Source organism: Haliotis rubra, unplaced genomic scaffold, assembly GCF_003918875.1.
Source record: "Haliotis rubra isolate DU_JTF1 unplaced genomic scaffold, ASM391887v1 Scf71, whole genome shotgun sequence".
Taxonomy (NCBI): domain Eukaryota; kingdom Metazoa; phylum Mollusca; class Gastropoda; order Lepetellida; family Haliotidae; genus Haliotis; species Haliotis rubra.
Window position 1 is genome coordinate 1,879,227 of NW_025767424.1, and position 21,807 is coordinate 1,901,033.

The 21,807-nt window shown below is 39.0% G+C and overlaps 1 protein-coding gene across 1 annotated transcript in view; it reads right to left on the minus strand.

Moving 5' to 3' along the window:
* The window catches only part of LOC124259134 (tubby-related protein 4-like), a 234,226-nt gene that overhangs the window by 42,642 nt on the left and 169,777 nt on the right, over positions 1 to 21,807 (minus strand). The window contains 2 exon segments of the mRNA XM_046693229.1: positions 402 to 486; positions 4,233 to 4,466. Coding sequence (XP_046549185.1) covers positions 402 to 486; positions 4,233 to 4,466 — 319 coding nt within the window.

The following is a 21,807-nucleotide window of genomic DNA, read 5'->3' on the forward strand; positions in this document are numbered from 1 at the left end:
ATGACGACGTGCATGCGTGTGTATGTGTATGTGCGGCTGCTTGTACCAGCCCAGACTTAAGCTGGTTTTATAGTGCTAGCCCACTGAGATACCATGCCGCAGTGAAGCATGAATACCCTACTCAGACACATTATACTGACTCCAAGCCGACCAGTCCTTGTTGTACCCATTAATGCCAAGCGCCAGGCAGGGACCAACAAGTACCATATTTTAACATCTTTTGGTTTGACGTGGTCGGGGATCGAACCCACGACCTTCCGCTCTCTGGGCGGACGCTCTAACCACTACACCACGGAGGCGGTCTAGACCATGGAAACAGGTGACACACCAACTGAACAGAAACATTACCAAGCACTGACAACATCTCATGATGCCAGCCAATTAAATAGTGTCTGACATACATTGCAACCCCAAGAAGATGGGCAGACGATTCAAAAACAGAACAAGCTCTCTTGAAAGTTGGAAACCTGCACTTGAAAATATACACTGGAGCAGATCATCTTTATCATTTTTCTCAGATTTACTTTACTCAATGGGTTGAACATTTACAGCATTAAAATCACAAAGATGGCATTTATCTCGCAGCAAGGACATTTTCTTGAGGACAGTCGAGCAAGTTACATCAGTTACCAATATTCCACAGAAATGTTACAACTGGCAGAAGCAACCTGGATACTGAATACAAATGGAGTTAAAGGATCAATGCATTACAGCCATGTTTCAAGGTAATAAATATTGTATGGCAAAACAGATGTTTCTGGAAATCAGAACCAGGATAAATAAATCTCCAAAAGCACCAACTGAACAGCAATAATGATGATATATTCCTATCTGATATAGGTCCATAAAAACTTAAGAAACACATCCTGCATTTATAGCATCCTTATCCATCACAACCCTTTTCACACAACACAAGAAAGGCCACTGTGTCTCTGATCTGACGCCAGAGAGACCTAATAAATCCTCAGATTTCACGTTTAGTGTTTTTTCTATTAATCTAATCATTCACATCTCATGTGAGTGGCTGCAAAATACTATCCTGCTTCTTACACAAACAAAAAATATGAAAAAGATAGCTTTAGATAAATAATGTGAAGCTGAAAGAATACACACACTTCCTAACAAGAACAAAAACATTTGTCTCAATGGTGAGGCCCTAGAAGGAGAGTGAGCCAAAATGTAACATCCCTTTGACAATATTTCAGCAACTCAGTGTCCACTGTTATTAAGTGGGTCCAGATATAATGTCCCATTGGCGATATTTTATCCACATAGTGATCCCTATGTTATAAGTGAGTGAGTCAAAATGAAACATTGCATTGACAATATTTCAGCAACTCAGTGATCACTATGTTATTAAGTGGGTCCAGATATAATGTCCCATTGGCGATATTTTATCCACATAGTGATCCCTATGTTATAAGTGAGTGAGTCAAAATGAAACATTGCATTGACAATATTTCAGCAACTCAGTGATCACTATGTTATTAAGTGGGTCCAGATATAATGTCCCATTGGCGATATTTTATCCACATAGTGATCAATATGAGTTCAAAATGAAACATTGCATTGACAATATTTCAGCAACTCAGTGATCACTATGTTATTAAGTGGGTCCAGATATAATGTCCCATTGGCGATATTTTATCCACATAGTGATCCCTATGTTATAAGTGAGTGAATCAAAATGAAATATTGATTGACAATATTCAAAATGTAGTGTCATAATGGCAGTATTTCAACTACATAGAGATTGCTGAGTGAGTGAGTCAAGATGTACTATCACATTGGAAACATTTCAGTCATGGTGATCACAATCTTTGAGTCAAAATTTCAATTCTCAGTGAAAGGGCAGCCACAATCTCAATAAACCAGCTCTTGCAAAACATTCATTTCCAATATTTTACATATAAGTACAATGTACATGGAAGTCTATAGGGCAATATAATCAGGTGAGTCACATTTTGTGAAATAAGACCACATATAAATGGACACATGAAAATGACAAATACATGAATCGATATGTGCAGAATATGACAACAAAACTACTTGTCTAACACCATCAATAGCTGCATCAACCCAGCTCCTGATCTACACGAAACACAATTTACCCTTTATCTAAGACAAATACCAAGCATAACTCAATGAAACGAGACACACACTCTACCTTTTCTCTTAGACTAGTACCAAACATAAGTCGATGATTGAGTGAGTTTAGTTTTACACCACTTTTAGTAATATTCCTGCAATATCACGGCAGGGGACACCAGAAATGGGCTTCACACATTGTACCCATGTGGGGAATTGAACCCAGGTCATCGGCATGATGAACGAATGCTTTAACCACTCAGCTACCCCCGCTCTCATACGTTGATGATAAAAGGCAAACAATGACATCAGTGTTGACTCTCATGCTTGGATAAACACTACCACCAGTATAGCTCTGAAATTTCTTTATGATTCAGGAAATAGGATAGAGAACTTTGACAACGGGCCATTTTCAGGATTATTAACCATTTTCTGAATTTAGAATGGACCACTGCCCTTGTATGAATAGTAAACTTAACAATTTTAATGGGCCATTTGTTATTCTAACGTGCAAAATGGCCCATGGCCCCTGCCTTTCCCAATCCCTGTGATTGGATCCTGTGCCATTAGTGATTTCATACAGCTGAATACTGGGTGAGATCCAGGGTAGATACGTGATAGGAATAAATGAGTAAAACTGATTCTGTATCAAAACAAACTTACAAATATTTACTGATACAGAATGTTTATATTTAATAAGTTGACAATGATAAAGCAGTTATTTCAAGTTCAAACATTTAATAGATCAATCAAAGTTTATATCTAGCATAAATTTATTTACGTAGGTCTACATAGATGTTTTTCTTGTCTCTAAACATAGAGAATAATCAATTATATTATTACTTAATACATTGTAATAGTCTTGAAATGATATTTAGACCTTCAAGTTGCCAAACAATTACACTTATACCATTGGTCATATCCAACAAGTATTCTTGTCATTCTGGTTTGCATACATGTAAAGTAACTGAATTTGTTGTTTTTGTCAAAACCACCGTTCCCCTCAAATTTTTGAATGATAATAACAGATTTGTAGTCATGTCTGTTCCTGGAAACCCCAAATTTTAATCAAGGCATGCAACAGCAAGTTCTATCTACCACCAGAGTAAAGAGGACAGTCAAGAGCTAACACTATGTAAGGTGAGGTGAGGTGAAATTGGGTTTAACGTCATGCTTGAGAATATTTCGCTCATCTCACGACGTGCATGCGTGTGTATGTGTAAGTGCGGCTGCTTGTACTAGCCCAGACTTAAGCTGGTTTTATAGTGCTAGCCCACTGAGATACCATGCCGCAGTGAAGCATGAATACCCTACTCAGACACATTATACTGACTCCGAGCCGACCAGTCCTTGTTGTACCCATTAATGCCAAGCGCCAGGCAGGGACCAACAAGTACCATATTTTAACATCTTTTGGTATGACGTGGTCGGGGATCGAACCCATGACCTTCCGCTCTCCGGGCGGACGCTCTAACCACTACACCACGGAGGCGGTCACACTATGTAAGGACATATATAATGATACATATATTCACTGGCATACTGATATATAAGTGTAGTATTCCTACAAGCATGCTTTAAAGGGTGACTGACTGACTTTGATCTTAATGCTATTTGCCAACAGTCTTTCAGCCCTCTTGCTGTTAGTGTCACTTCTAATGTAGTCAGAAGACGTGGTTGCTGGATCTCTTTACAGTACTGACTGTGACTGTGAAGGTCAAGGTCACATGCCTTAGTCACTTTAGTGGAACCTATTTGTTTTGGCATGGTGATGAAGAACCAAAGATGATGATGCTGATGTTGATGATGATGTTTCACAACATTGTCAATACCCAGATCTATGCATCTACCATACTTGTTGGTAACTAGAGGTAGGCATACCTCGGCTGAATGTAGGAACAGCCAGTCAGGTTATCGATGTAGAATAACACACCCAAGCAGTGCGGTAACACCTGATCTGACCGCCTTTCAACCATGTCATCTATCTCATGCCTATTGGTCTTCACAAACCTTGTTACCTCTACAACAACATGGATCCTGAGTTTCAATCCTGCATCCCATACAGTAGACACGAGACGTACCAACACAGAGTCTACCCATCAGTCTACTGAATCATGCTGTAGTAACCTTGGACCTACACTTACAAGACGGTCGTCATCCTCGCTCATGCCTGCTGGAGTGAAGTTGGGGTCCCGAGACAGCTGCTGGCTGCTTCCACAGAGCTCACAGAGGGTGATGGTCATCTGACGTGGCTGCAGGTGGAGGAGGCTGGTCTTGTAGACGACGTGCCCAAGCATCTCTGGGAGGTAGGAAGCACACCCAACCAGCTGGAACTTGGTGCCCCAGATGTTTGACGTAACTTCTACCAGTTTACAACTCTGGAAGAGAAAAACATTCGTGAAAATTAATTGAAACTTGATAGCTTAAATATGTACACGTGTCCAGGGACTATTAAAATTTGGTAAGCACAAGTTGGAGTTTGTTCAAGGTAACTTCTACCAGTTTACAACTCTGAAAGAAAAGAATATTTTTGAAAGTTCTTTCAAACTTGATTGCGTAAATATGTCCACTTGTCCCAGACTATTGCAATTCAGCAAGCACAAGTTGGAACTTGTTGCCCCAGGGCCCCGTTCCTCGAAGCGATCGTAGCGCTAAGGTGATCGTAACTCCCATACTTTAACATAGACTTACGACTGTCGTAGCGCTACGATCGCTTTGAGGAACGGGGCCCAGATGTTCAAGGTAACTACCACCAATTTAGAACTCTTTATTTGAAAATGTTTCAAAGCTAAAAGGTTTGACAGGATAATATGTCCCGAATCAAGTGCAAACTTGGCAAATACCTGGTTAAATCCGCCCTTGTTACAACTTGTGGACTAATTGTATGCAAACACGGTGTCTATACCTGAAATTCATTATTTCGGCCAGTTTGCTACAATTTGTTTTGCTACGATAAGGGATTGCATCTGTCAAAGACGAGAATAATTTTATTCAAAGCACTATCAATAACTGTAACTGTTAGCAGCTCTGAAACCAAACTGACATTGATGAAAGTACTAATTATATAAGTGAATTCCTGATCCTGTTTTTCTCCAGGATGAGTTGGCAGCTCATTGTTGAGAGTACATTGGATATATTCCTGGCTTGCAGTGATTGGATTACTACCAATTACACAAGAGAGGAATGATGTGTTTTTCAAATTTCTTTCAGGACAGGAAATTTATGACTTTCAGTTATCAGATTTCCTGAAGGCAGCTCTGAAAGAATTAAATGAACCTCGTAGTAAGGAGCACTAGATTCTTTGCAGGTCGTCAGAGGCGATTAAATGAACTGGGTGGTCAGGCCCCGAGAAAGCATGTCCACATACCCTAACGGCATGGATCGTTGGATCAGTCTGGTCCAGATTCAATTATCTACAGATTTCATCTTATGGTTGGAATAATGTTCAGTAGTGTTAAATAACAAACAAACAAAACAGTAAAATGTGTCTAAAAATGTTTAACCAAACAATAGACTTTAAACTAATGTTATTCAAACTCTACACATGGTCTGTGTGGAGCATATGCCCACACTGATTAGTCAGCAGAAAGTATAACTGGTATTTGAATGACTCAAACGCAACTTGCTAATCAAGTTAGTTCTTCAAGGTGTGGAGATTATTCAAATTAATACAGTGACCCCATAATCTGTTCCCTTAATTCATATGAGGGAGAAAATCTGTTATTTATATATTTCGAGACAATATTTCATAGCTGCCTTAGACATATATATTTATATCACATCATGACACTAGTGTAATGATACATTCACTTCAGCTGTGCCACCTGTAAAAATATCAACCTTTCTTTGGGTTGCAAGATGAGGTTATATATTAAGTTGTATAGCGGTAGTTTAAAGGTTAGACATCTGGGTGCCGTTGTACAAAACAACCTTTGTGCTAAGTCTATGTTAAGGTATGGGAGTTACGGTCACCTTAGCGCTAAGATTACTTTGTACAACGGCTCCATGGAAAATAGCTCAACAACATCTATTTCCATGATAAAACATTTCTGAAAAACATATATCATGTACTTATTTTCTTTCTTTCTTTTTTTTCCACAACGTGACATCCATATTTGGATGCAAAAATACAGGATTATACTCTTCTAGGAACAATAGTTCTTTGACATCCCCAATAATTGTTATCCCACCTCTTCTCATTAATTAACTGTTAAGGTCCGGGTTAGAATGTACCTTCAGTAACCCATGCTTGTCGTACGAGGAGACTAACGGGATCGGGTGGTCAGGATCACTGACTTGGTTGACACATGTCATCGGTTCCCACATGCGCAGATCGATGCTCATGCTGTTGATCACTGGAAAGTCTGGTCCAGACTCGATTATTTACAGAACGCCGCCATATAGCTGGACCGACTGACTGACTGAGTTTGGTTTTACGCCACTTTTAGCAATATTCCAGCAACATCGCGGCGGGGGACACCAGAAATGGGCTTCACACATTGTGCCCATGTGGGGATTCAAACCCGGGTCTTCGGTGTGACGAGCCAACGCTTTAACCATTAGGCTACCCCACCACCCCATATAGCTGGAATATTGCTTGAGTGTGGCATAAAACTGAACTCATTCACTCAGTCTTCTCATTAATGATATGACTAAGTATTTGTGACCAACTGGAGCAACAGTGTCCTTGTACCCCATTTTTCATTCGTTTTTCGTTTAAAGATTAAACACTGATTTCAATATTCAATAAGTAAAGTCAGCCTGTAAATAACTTTTTTGAGTGGTATTTTGAAGACGGTGTGATGAACAACGGGGAAAGTTCTATAGATATATAACTTCTTTATCAAAATATAAGAGACGTTTCGTTGTAGCTCTCGACACCATTATCAAGCTAGTAGTTGCACCGAAACATTGCTTACATTATAATAAAGAAGCTGTATTATCCATAGAACTTTCCCCATTGTTCAGCCTGTAAACACTTGAATCTGGACAAGACATGTGACTAATATTATGAGCAACAACCTATATTGTCACATCATTCATTTTTCATTTATTGATTAAACACTGATATAGATATTCATCAAGTAAAGCATGCTTGTTAATGATATAACCTGGACCAGACAGTGACTGATATTATCAACAACAGTGTATGTTGTGAAGGTAAAGTGATACACAATGAAGTCAATCACAGAATCTGCCCATCCAGTCCATTTGTTTGTCTTCCATGAAAAGCATAGATTAATGGGAACCAATTCTAACCCAGAATCTCCTCAGATGACAATATTTTATCAGGTATTAGAGGTAATTTTAGACAAAATGAAGTTTATGTGTCGCTATTGCTTAAATATTCACGTGAAAAATAGTTAAGGTGGTATAATGATATAATAATGGCTGTTTATAAAGCACCTGTTTCCAGCCACTTGCTCAAGGCGCTAACACATTATTACCCCGGATAACCAAAGCTGCCTGTGAGGCAGGCGCTGGAAGGTTAACAGTCATATGACTTATTCCACCGGGTACCCATTCACTGCTTGGTGAACAAAGGTAATTAATGAACAAACTCACTTGCCTAGGGTGAGACCACATGTGTCATGTGTGCTTCACACATGGTAACTGATTCATCAATATCATACACAGATCTTTCCAGAAGATATACGTTTTTCCAGATGATATCAAAACAAAACAAACAGACGGTGCTTATATGTTTTTCAGGTGTAAATATCAGTAACTGTTAAGTACTTTAGATGAAAGTTAGCACGAGGCAGGTTCAAAATGTTGCCAGTGATATGCCATTAGTTACTGTACTCTATCAATGTCAGAGCTCCTGATAAGATTTGCTCATGTGGGTACTGTACCCACTGTATTTTATTGGAGTGAGTATTATGAATGTTGAGTGAGTACTTCATTTTCCGTTACCCACTGCTTTCAAATATGTGCGTATTTCAGTCATTTTACTCACCTAAGTATTATGTCATTGAGTAAGTTTACTAAGCAGGTATGTTCTGCCTTATGTCATACCTAATCAAACCCAAATTAAACATAATGTAAATGATTTCATAAAAAAACACTGATCCAGTACCAGGCCTATACTAACAGTACAACTTGATAGCAATCGATGTCTTTTTCATTACGCAAGCGATTTTTATAAATATATTCCGTACGCATTTGTTTTAAACTTTTTTGCGTATCTAACATTTAAATGCGGAATTGGTATGCAACAATTATTTTTCAATGCGTAATTGGAAATTTTCTATGCGTATTTTACCCAGGATATGCAGCTTATCTGGGCCTCTGAATGTTATAGCTGCAGGCCTATTATCTTCAGAAATAGCATTGATTCTTAATCAAAATACATGTATACAGGGAGTTAATTATTGATGACAATGAGTTCAAAACAAGGCCTCTATAAAGTTCATTCACAGTTCAGGTAGAAATTCGATCTACATTTGTCCAGCAAATGCATGTGTTAGAATTGATGTGGCTGGGGTAACTTTACCTCCGTGCTAACTTGTCGTTCAGCTCTCGTGACAAATGCAACATGATCAATTTTCTAGGATACTTGCCTTCAAAACTGTGTACACATATTCTTGGTGAAGAAATGTTCTATGTACTTATCAGGTTGGAATCTTTAATAGGGATCATTGACAGGGAATCTATCAGGAAAACACAATGAGATGGCTGTAGTTCTATGAAGAGACAAATCAACGATAATCATTTACAGCCCTATTGAGGTACAGTTACCGCAGCTAGATTTGATGTAAGGCAGAAATAGTGTAGTTCAGTTATATCTCCGTTCATTGAGTGAAGAAGCTAATGGTGATAGAGGCTGACAGACTGAAGACATTTACTACTTAGATAGATCTAAGCATGTGTATTATACCCAGGAATAAGTAGGGATCATAAAAGCAAAGCGACAACTCTTATTGGTAACTTGAACTCTCATGGGGGTAAACAATCCCTTCTTAGCCCAAATTTAGCCCCAATCCAATTCCAACTGCTACTGCTGAACTCAATCCTCAACCTTGGATTCAAGTAAGGACTTGGACATGATCAGTCTAAGTAAACTTAGGCTCAGTATTATTCGTTACACTGCTATATTGAGTCTAACAAACCCTTGTGGAAGGTCGCGTCAGGTAACCTTTGAGCGACCTATGACCATCCAATCAAACACGAGACGAGAGAACGGATTTAACCAATCAGACAACGGCTACTATTTAGGGTTTGGGACTTACAAAAAGGATTTACTTTTCCCCGGTCGTTAACACTGATCACACAACAAATGAAAACCTGCATAAAACACAGATATATGACCTACAGAATATACGCTTTTGACATGGTTATCATTAGCTAATATTTCCGCAAGCTGACATCCTTGAATACTGACAAAACGCTATTTTCAGCGACTGCTTACTCACGGTTGTGGCGTGCTCCATGTTAATCACTCTGAAGCGGAAAATAGCATTCAGGATCGTTCGGGTACACAACTTTTTCGAGGTAAAAGTTCAAAAGGTAGTGTGAATGTCAGCTTTCGCGATTGCGTAAGCTGTGTTCTGATTGGTCAATTGAAAAGGTTACCTGACGTGACCTTCCACAAAGTTTTGTTAGACTCAGTATAGCAGTGTAACGAATAATAATAAGTCTACTTAGACTGTGGACATGATCAGATCATCAGAATTGGTCTAAACAGGAGTCACCCACGACGGTCATACTAACAACTCCGAACTGCTGTTGCACGATCAGTCCACATTTAGATGTCATTTTATGATCTGCAGCACAAGGAACCCAAAGTCCCTAAACTGGATCAACATCAGCCATACCTGACACTATAGCCTGTCAGAATTTGTGTAGTATGCAGCTTGAATCAATTTTTATCCTTCCATATTAGTAGCAGCAAAAGTTTCCCACCACCACAACCAGAGTTAATTTCAAAGATATATATAGTAAGTGAGTGAGTTTGGTTTTATGCCGCTTTTAGCAATATTCCAGCAATATCATGGCGGGCACACCAGAAATGGCTTCACACATTCTACCATATGGGGAATCGAACCCAGGTCTTCGGCATGGCAAGCAAATTCTTTAACCACTAGAATGTTAGTCAAGAAATTTTAGCATAATACAACAATTTAGTGGATTTCAGGACAAATTGATACATTGATGTTTTATGACTGGTATGGAAAATGAAATCCTACGTGATGGAGAGGCCAGCTTTCCACTTCCACAGTGATGGACAGCACTGTGTTCAATATGCCTGGCATACTGTCAGCAGTTATACAGCCATAACTGACAATGTAATAAGTCGAACAGTCACGGCCAGCACAGGACGTGATGGTCTGTATTCAAACTTCCAAGGCAAAAGAACAATTACGAGGCATCTTGAAGACAGGCCTGTCATTTAGGATTCAAGAAAGACTTGTTCAGTAATCCCAGTCATAAAACTCATGCATTTTTATGCAGCATGATTTTTGCCATAATTCTTTCTCATGTACAATAAAATATCACAGCTGTCTTTTAAAACTAATTTTTAATGCTTTAAGTATTATCAAATAGGAACATATTCTGTCATGAAAGCATTCCCCTGGGATCAAAGATTCAAGAATTGGGAAAATGGGTATGAATTATTTACAATTCCCCTATGTGCTGCCATCTTAACATCAACAGAAACACCAAGTGAGAGATACTGTCAACTTCAAGTGTTAAAAACATCACTTTACACCAAACCCACAGGAACTCACACAAAGCCTTCTGTATCTCCTGCCCATTGGTTCAAAAGACATTTACCAATAACTTCGACAGAGATGTAAGAACACACAGAAGGACGACTGATGTGTCAGAGCATCATAATTTCTGACTAAAGCATCCTGCATGTAAGATGTTTTAGCTGCTGCTCATCAAAAGACTTGTCAAATCTCAAATAACATGATTGAATGGTAGCAGGCCAAGTACCACGAGCAATGCTTTTAAGCTTTCTATAACAAGCTTTCACAACAACCCTAGGGCATCAGAATTCTTGTTAAAACCTAAATCCTAGGAATAAAAGGATTTCATGTTATCCATTATATTTTTTTAATGTTACAGATGTGAAATATAAACTGTAGGGTAATTACAGTTCCATACCATCATATAAGAGTTTTGCTGCACTCAAAGAAAATGTCTAATGTATCCTGTACATAATTTTTACCTAACTCAAAAAAGTTTTACACTTCAAAAGACATGGAAAATGTGGGTCAGGCTTTTACGGCTTTGAAGGATGGACACTGATGCTCTCCGCACACCTGAGTAACACTACAAACAGACACCATTACAGGAGTTGAATCGGGAAAAGGTTCTGTGTTTCAAAGAGAAGCATATTTGTGTTCATTTATGTTCCAGACAAATTGGGTGACTGGTTTTAAAGAGCCCTGTTTTAACTTGTAAAGCTCTACATGTCAGTACAAAATGAGCCAGTAAGATGATCAAAACAGATAATACAAAAAAATGACATATTTGTTGGTAATGATAACCTGAAAATATGGTAGTCTGTCCCTCACTGCAAGAGATAATGTTGTATGCTGCAGTAAAACCATACTTTGCTGAGACTACGAAACTTGATGACTACGATTGTGTGTCTGCTGTTGAACGTCTATATGATTGCTGCTGAGCCTGTAATAACCTGAGCAGAAGCAAGCAAACTATAGTCTGTTTAGTGAAAACGATACCGATGAATTTCACTTTAAACAAAAAGTAAATCAAATAAAGTGAAATTAAGATTGCGAATCCTCATAATTTTACCTTGCCAATTGAACATTTGAATCTCAGAATTTTATTCATCTTAGGATAAAAGTTGTTTAACAAATGATCATAGATTCAAATCGCTATTATTGGTTTGTATTACAAGGGGGTAAGCGCAGTAGTTGGAACACTGAAACAAATGCAGTGCGGTACGTGATGAGCGTTAACTTAGACCAACCCTACTTGTTCTCAGTGTTTCAATTAATGTGCATACACCCTTGTAATACAAACCAATAATAACGATTTGAATCTATGATCGTTTGTTAAACACTTTATCCTAAGATGAATAAATTCTGATATTTAAATGTTCAGTTGGCAAGGTAAAATTATGAGGATTCGCAATCTTAATTTCACTTTATTCGATTTGCTTTCTTGTTTAAAGTGAAATTCATTGGTACGTTTTCACTGCAAACAGACTATAGTGATTGATAATAAGTGAGTGAGTTTAGTTTTATGCTGCTTTTAGCAATATTCCAGCATTACCACTGTGGGGAAATACCAGTGATGAAGGTTTTTGCAGTATTTCAGTCATCAGAAAATCAACAGCCAACAGAATTGTAATCATATACCTCTATTGTTGCCTACTGATTCCTTAGAAGCCGACTGACCAAGGATCATCATTGGGGCAATTTAGTACTGAAACCCAAACAACTTGAACAAGGTCTTAGTGCGTGACACCTTTGTTACCCTGCTAATATCATGGCCACCAGTGTACACGTTATTACAAGAATTTTGGATCTGTGACAATTTGAAAATTGGTCTATATGAACCAATGGTTGTCATAAGAGGCAACAAATGGGATCAGCTAGTCAGGCTTGCTGACTTTGGTTGGATTGTGTAGATCGATGCTCATGATGTTGATTACCAGATTGTCAGACCATTGCCATATAACCGCCTCCGTGGTGTAGTGGTTAGAGCGTCCGCCCGGAGAGCGGAAGGTCGCGGGTTTGATACCCGACCGCGTCATACCAAAAGACGTTAAAATATGGTACTTGTTGGTCCCTGCCTGGCGCTCGGCATTAATGGGTACAACAAAACTGGTCGGCTCAGAGTCAGTATAATGTGTCTGAGTGGGGTATTCATGCTTCACTGCGGCACGGTATCTCAGTGGGCTAGTACTATAAAACTAGCTTAAGTCTGGGCTAGTACAAGCAGCCGCACATACACATACACACACATGCACGTCGTCATATGAGTGAAATATTCTCAAGCATGACGTAAAACCCAATTTCACCTCACCTCACCATTGCCATATAGCTGGAATATTATTGAGTGCAGCCTTAAACAGCATTAAACAACGCATGAAAACTCTAACTCAAACACCACATGATGTGAAATTATTATATACAGCACACTAACAGAATACGAACCCAACTTCCCCCGTTGTATCCTCACTGCACTAACACAATGCTAGATAAGTGAGACAGAAATTCCACTTGACAAACAAGATAATTAGCTTTGGAAAAGGTATTTGGATTCTGCATCAGAACAGTCACTACTTGTTGATTATGCATTGGATGACAAGCAGTTGCGAAATCTCCATGAACCCCTGTAACTGTAACTGGGTAAACAGACTCACTGTCAAGAGTTTGGTGCTTGAACAACCAAGGGGCATAACTCTGCCTAACCAGGAAGGATAATTAAGTAGCGTAGGCCTTCAAACCATTCCTTATAGTTGAACAAGTGTCAAACGATTAAAACAGTCACTCACATCAAAGACGTTTAACTCCTCTAACAGGTAAAATTAGTGAATCTTACTCCCTTCATTTGTGCTATTCGAACTAATTTGCTGTATTTAGTGAACAATGGACCTCAAATAGTCACAGACATCAGTTAAGTGTCCTAACCCATAGTGATGATGACTACCCTGAACCCTAACATATGAGGTTTGATATCAAGTATGATGGATTGTCCATGTGCTATTATCCTCCAATACCATTAGCCATGCTCCCAGATGAGAGCAGCACTTGTTGATGGGACAGTCTGTCAATTCTCCATCATTAATGAATGCTTTCATCAATAAAGATGTTATCAGCATTCATGTGGAGTGGATTTTACAGAATAATGTGAGTCAGAGTTTCGTTTTACTTTTAGCATCAGTCACGCTACATGGTAGGGATATAAACTTCACACATTAATTGTACCCAACACATTGTACCATCTGGGGAATTGAACCTCAGTAGGAGGAGCTGTATTCTAGCAACTGGCTAGTTACAACTCCTGTAATGTTGAATGTTCATTTATAACGTCGCACTTATAGTCTGTTTGCAGTGAAAACATACCGATGAATTTCACTTTAAACAAAAAAGTAAATCGAATAAAGTGAAATTAAGATTGTGAATCCTCATAATTTTACCTTGCCATTTGAACATTTAAATCTCAGAATTTTCTTCAACTTAAGATAAACGATCATAGTTTCAAATCGCTATTGGTTTGTATTAAATGAAACACTGAGAACATGTAGGGTTGGTCTAAGTGAACGCTTATCACATACTGCACATGCATTTGTTTCACTGTTCCAACTACTGTGCTTATCCCCTTGTAATACAACCCAATAATAGTGATTCGAATCTATTATCGTTTGTTCTCAATCTTAATTTCACGTTATTTGATTTACTTTTTAGTTTTAAGTGAAATACATCGGTACATTTTCACTGCAAACAGACTATAACAACATTCCTGCCATATGACGGCAGTCTGTAAATTATTATGTCAGGAACAGTTAGTTTCCTCTTACAACAAGTGTTTGCCACTGATATGGCAATGTCCCCCGCCGCTAAAGAATGGAATATCTATATTTACTACTTTTTATTTTTGGGTCACATACAAGATGCCTGAAATGACTGGTGTCTGCATTATCACCCAATGTAGTCTGTCAACATACTTGAAAACACTGGGTGCAATGTTTTATGAGATATCACCTTTAAAAAGCGGTAAAAGTGTCATGGTGACCTTGAAGATAAGGTCAAGGTCACCCAAATAAACTGGTGTCTGTGTAATACCCCAATGTAAACTGTCACCAAATTTGAAGACATTGGGTACATTTCAGTCCATGAGATATTGCGTTAACAAGAGTTAAAAGTGTGAAAAGTGTCGTGGTGACCTTGAAGATAAGGTCAAGGTCACCCAAATCAACTGGTGTCTGCGTAATCCCCTAATATAGGCTGTCACCAAATTTGAAGACATTGGGTACAACAGTCCATGATATATGCTAACAAGAGTTAAAAGCATGCAAAGTGTCGTGGTGACCTTGAAGTTAAGGTCAAGGTCACCCAAATCAACTGGTGTCTGCGTAATCCCCTAATATAGGCTGTCACCAAATTTGAAGATATTGGATACTTCAGTGTATGTGATATCACGTTAACAACAGTTTGAAAAGGGGTCAAAGTGTCGTGGTGACCTTGAAAATAAGGTCAAGGTCACCCAAATCGACTGGTGTCTGGGTAATCTCCCAATGTAGGCTGTCACCAAATTTGAAGACATTGGGTACAACAGTTCATGAGATATAACGTTAACAAGAATCGGGGTGGTACGTACGGACGCTGCTGAATACATAGTCCCCTGTTCCGCATTGCGGCGGGGGACAACAAGCATGGGTTGCTGAACACCAATTATAATCCAGATCTTAACGGGTTATTGAGGGAATGTAGCTATATCACAGAAGCTTGTACATTGTAAAGTATGACTGCACTATCATTATCTGTGTTACACCATGTTACAGTGACACGTGACACCATGTTACAGTGACATGTGACAATCAGCAATCCACACATCACAACCACCTGATCCCTATCATTACTGACAGATATTGTTATTACACAGTAATATAAGTGCTATATTTTTTATACCACAGAAACATGAAAATTGTAATCAGTGTACCATAATCACTGTGTGCCCTGTGGCCGACTTCTTGAACGATTTGTTAGTAATGTTTATATGAGCCCCTAATGAAAAACAGTGGCATTGAGTGCATGAGTGCATGCGTGTGTGCATGCGTGCGTGCGTGCGTGCGTGAGTGAGTGAGTGAGTGAGTGAGTGAGTGAGTGATCCAATGATCTTCAGTAACCCATGTTTATCGCAAGGGGTGACAAACGGGATCTGGTGTGAACAGGCTCGCTGACTTGGTTGGCACATGTCATTGTATCCCATTTGTGTAGATCGATGCTCATCCTGTTGATCACTGGATAGACTGGTCTGGACTCATTTATTTAGCCTGCCGCCATATAGCTGGAATATTGCTAAAACTAAACTCACTCATCCCTTAATAAATGATCCTATGCATTCATGTTCTTCTCACTTCTAAATGCCTATCAAAGCCTTCATAGTAGCAAACGTATTTCAAAATTGCCCTAATTTCATATTCGATCAATAAAATTTTGCAACATCCCTGATATAAATGTCACTGTATCGTGGCTAGTCTAGACGCATGTTCATTTACTAATATATGTACACAGTCCAGTCTAATACACATGCGTTACAATTTGCAATAAAGGTTAATTCATAACCGTGTATACATGCACCACTGCTTTGAGAACATTTTGCAAAATGGTTCACCAGACCTGGTTTGCACAAAGATAAACATCAAATGATACATGAACTGGTCATAATCTTCTTGCACTGTGTGCGCTGTGCCATGGCGCATGATTTCAAACATTATGTCATCTCCAAATTTACACAACACAAAGCTTATCAAATTGGAATCAAAACCAGTCTACTGCATGAAGAATAATCACAATAACCACCAGGTTATTCAATATTCCGTCAATATCATGTCAGGTGACACCATAAATGGGTTTTACACATTAGTGAGTGGAGAAATGGGTTTTATAACACTTATAGCAATATTCCAGCAATATCATGTCAGGTGACACCATAAATGGGCTTTACACATTAGTGAGTGGGGAAGATGGGTTTTATAACACTTATAGCAATATTCCAGCAATATCATGGCAGGGGACACCATAAATGGGCTTTACACATTAGTGAGTGGGGAAGATGGGTTTTATAACACTTATAGCAATATTCCAGCAATATCATGGCAGGTGACACCATAAATGGGCCTTTACACATCAGTGAGTGGGAAGATGGGTTTTATAACACTTATAGCAATATTCCAGCAATATCATGGCAGGGGACACCATAAATGGGCTTTACACATTAGTGAGTGGGGAAGATGGGTTTTATAACACTTATAGCAATATTCCAGCAATATCATGTCAGGTGACACCATAAATGGGCTTTACACATTAGTGAGCGGGGAAGATGGGTTTTATAACACTTATAGCAATATTCCAGCAATATCATGTCAGGAGACACCATAAATGGGCTTTACACATTAGTGAGTGGGGAAGATGGGTTTTATAACACTTATAGCAATATTCCAGCAATATCATGGCAGGGACACCATAAATGGGCTTTACACATTAGTGAGTGGGGAAGATGGGTTTTATAACACTTATAGCAATATTCCAGCAATATCATGTCAGGGGACACCATAAATGGGCTTTACATTAGTGAGTGGGGAAGATGGGTTTTATAACACTTATAGCAATATTCCAGCAATATCATGGCAGGGGACACCATAAATGGGCTTTACACATTAGTGAGTGGGGAAGATGGGTTTTATAACACTTATAGCAATATTCCAGCAATATCATGGCAGGTGACACCATAAATGGGCTTTACACATTAGTGAGTGGGGAAGATGGGTTTTATAACACTTATAGCAATATTCCAGCAATATCATGGCAGGGGACACCATAAATGGGCTTTACACATTAGTGAGTGGGGAAGATGGGTTTTATAACACTTATAGCAATATTCCAGCAATATCATGTCAGGGGACACCATAAATGGGCTTTACACATTAGTGAGTAGGGAAGATGGGTTTTATAACACTTATAGCAATATTCCAGCAATATCATGGCAGGGGACACCATAAATGGGCTTTACACATTAGTGAGTGGAGAAGATGGCTTTATAACACTTATAGCAATATTCCAGCAATATCATGTCAGGGGACACCATAAATGGGCTTTACACATTAGTGAGTGGGGAAGATGGCTTTATAACACTTATAGCAATATTCCAGCAATATCATGTCAGGTGACACCATAAATGGGCTTTACACATTAATGAGCGGGGAAGATGGGTTTTATAACACTTATAGCAATATTCCAGCAATATCATGTCAGGTGACACCATAAATGGGCTTTACACATTAGTGAGTGGGGAAGATGGGTTTTATAACACTTATAGCAATATTCCAGCAATATCATGTCAGGTGACACCATAAACGGGCTTTACACATTAGTGAGTGGGGAAGATGGGTTTTATAACACTTATAGCAATATTCCAGCAATATCATGCCAGGGGACACCATAAATGGGCTTTACACATTAGTGAGTGGGGAAGATGGGTTTTATAACACTTATAGCAATATTCCAGCAATATCATGTCAGGTGACACCATAAATGGGCTTTACACATTAGTGAGAGGGGAAGATGGGTTTTATAACACTTATAGCAATATTCCAGCAATATCATGTCAGGAAACAGCATAAACGGGCTTCACACATTAGTGAGTGAGGATTTAGCAATAATCCAGCAATATCATGGCAGGGGGACACCATAAATGGGCTTTACACATTAAATTTATGCATGTGAACCCAGTCTTTGGTGTGATAGGAAATGTTTTAGACTACACCATGTCCCAAAGCCATTGAGAATGGATGAAGGGGGTTTAACAAAACTTTCAACAATAATCCATCAATATGTTGGGAGAACCAAAACTGGAAATTTGGATCCAGATCCCCGTCAAGACATGAGGATACAAGACACACAAGGCTATATAAAAAAATAGTCACACCCATTATACATCATATTACGCCAAAAATAACTTAAATTTCAGCAAAATAAAGAGGATACATCCAAAATGGCCCTTACACAATGTTCCCCTGCTAGGAATCAAACCAATGTTTACGAATAGTGTCTGACCCTCGGACAAATCCGGCAGACTTGCCAACGGTCCGATAGAATTCTACAACAAGCCAGCCCCAGAGTCTGACGGTATATTTCACAATGGCTTTCACTGAAGTTGTTATGTGTGACATGTGACACTTGTTTGCTGTTAATAATTTCAATGCCAATTATAAGAAATGTTAAATCTGAAGTGTGTGTTTAATTTTACTCTATGGGTCCTGTGAATTTTCAATGGGTCAGACAGACATCTGAAACTTACAGGACCCAATGTCCTGTTACTTTGAAACACCATTCGTGAACACTGTCAAACCCAGGTCCTCTATGAGACAAGTGCATTCTTCAACACTAGGTTGCCCACTTCTTCCCCTTAAAGATGACAGACATATCAGACAAGACCTGTTCAACTTGCAGTTTACTGATTGTACATTATGGCCAATGCCTCATCTTTTGTCACTGGAAATAAATAACCTTGAACATAATGTTTTTGTAATTCTTTCCTTACACACACAATTTTCAGGAGCTGTTAGGAAAGAAACAAGTATACAGACCCGCCATCAGAAAACTGATCGATCAAGCCATTTACTGGTCCCATAAAATCTACAGTGTAATGAAAGTTTGATCAAATGTAGGAAAGTTTAGTGTGTCATCCGAAAGATTGACAGAGGAACATTTCATCCAATTACCCTGTTTCTGTTGTGGCTTGTGAATCAATTACTCTGTTACATTTCTCGGCTGACATGAATACATCATTGGTGATGAACAATAAGCTCAAATTGAAAAGGATAGAAAAGCTTTTGGGTAAAACCATAGCCCCAGCCGACTCCATCAGTCGAGAGATTAAGGGTGATCACTCTAAGTCAGAATACTTCGGACACACAAGTTTCTCCTCAGCGATACGTAATAATCGGGGAAGTGACAGTCCATTTGAGCTGTTATAGTAGCTGTGGGCTATTGCAGGGAGTTACGGATAATATGGCCTATGTCTATCAGAATGAAGCCCACAGAGGGATCAATACTGCAAATTCAACTTCCTGGGAGATCCTATGTCCAAACACAGCATGACAAAACCTATCATCACTTATAACACTATCGACTGCTGATTCTTATCAGTAAATACAGCCCATCAAAGACCTGGGACTAATTTGGAAGATTTTGTTCCGAAATGAGCCAAATATGCAGGCTGATGCCTCTTAACGAGTCTAAATACGCCTGATTTTTGGACAAACAGACAATAATCCTCACAGAAAATAGTCCCTTAATTCTGATGAGGCTCAGGAATGGATACATCCAAACCAAGGGATGGCAAGAAACGACTCCACAGGACGCATGACACTGAGCAGTAATGATGGACCAAGAATTGATTTGTCAAGGTAGAGCTCTTGATAGAAGTACTCATACTGTTTGTATTTTAGCTTTTAGAAGATTTGTCATGAAAATCAGCTTAAAATTCAACTTAGAATTAATGATGGAAATAAACTGGATGAAGCACAGCCTGAAAACTTTAGTCTGGGGGAACTGAAGTTCAAGATGTTGTTCATAAACAATTTTGTTTGAAGAAAGATTTGCCAATAATTTATGCTTGTCACTGAACCATGCTGACAGTAATTAGAAAGAGTGAGTGAGTGAGCGAGTTTAGTTTTAAGCCACACTCTGCAATATTCCAGCTATATGACAGCGGTCTGTAAATAATCGAGTCTGGACCAGACAATCCAGTGATCAACAGCATGAGCATCCATCTGCGCAATTGGGAACCAATGACACGTGTCAACCAAGTCAGCGAGCCTGACCACCCGATCCCGTTAGTTGCCTCTTACGACAAGCATAGTCGCCTTTTGTGGCAAGCATGGGTTGCTGAAGACCTATTCTACCCTGGATCTTCACAGGTCTGAAATGCCGGTTCCATTATGAAGCCTCATCATCTGTTTTCTGATGTATTACCCATAAAGCATTCAAAAGGCAATGACTGCATGAAGTGTCAAAGCATGTTGGGCTTCAACTATGCTTTGAAAACCATTTCAGTTAAACCATCAGTTGTCACTATCTTAGACTGACTGACTGAGTTTAGTTTTACGAAGCAATATTCCAAAGTTGGGCTTAACCATTGTCATGTGACAACCGGATCCTCGGGCGCGAATAACGCTTTAACCACTATCTTAGAACCAATAATGATTGATACTGTGGTCGTCAGACCAAGCATCAGAAGATTCCAACACATCAAAAATATAGGTTGTCCTAGCTAAAAATAACATATCGTCCATGAAGTTTGATCCTATATAGTATTCGAATCTAAGGGTCCCAAATTTATTACAAATATTACCATAAGGTTAATGGTGACTTTCTAATGCTGCATTTCCATCAATATTCAGAATTAGAGTTTTAAAAAAAAGTTGCATATCTGCATAAAACAGGCCTAATAAATCACTTTGACCCATTGAATTTTTAGTTGCTTAAGTAAAAATATGCATGAAAAGAATTAAAAACAACAAAAGTATCATGACACTGTGTATAATTAACCCACATACCTGTTTCATATTGCATACATGCATGTCTTTACACATCTCTTTTAGCTAATTAAATGCAGGCATCAGTTATACGTAAGCTCTAATGAACTGAATAATGCAAGAAATTGTCTCACTTATCAGGCATGTCTAACAGCATGTATCTTTGTTCTTAGCTCATGCGATATGTGACACAAATGGGGTTTGGCAAGGACAGATGCAAAGGAATTATGTACACTCAAAGGCTAAGAGTGAGTGAGTGAGTTTAGTTTTACGCCGCACTCAGCAATATCCCAGCTATATGGCGGCGGTCTGTAAATAATCGAGTCTGGACCAGACAATCCAGTGATCAACGGCATGAGCATCGATCTGCACAATTGGGAACCGATGACATGTGTCAACCAAGTCAGCGAAACTGACCACCCGATCCCGGTAGTCGCCTCTTACGACAAGCATAGTCCCCTTTTATGGCA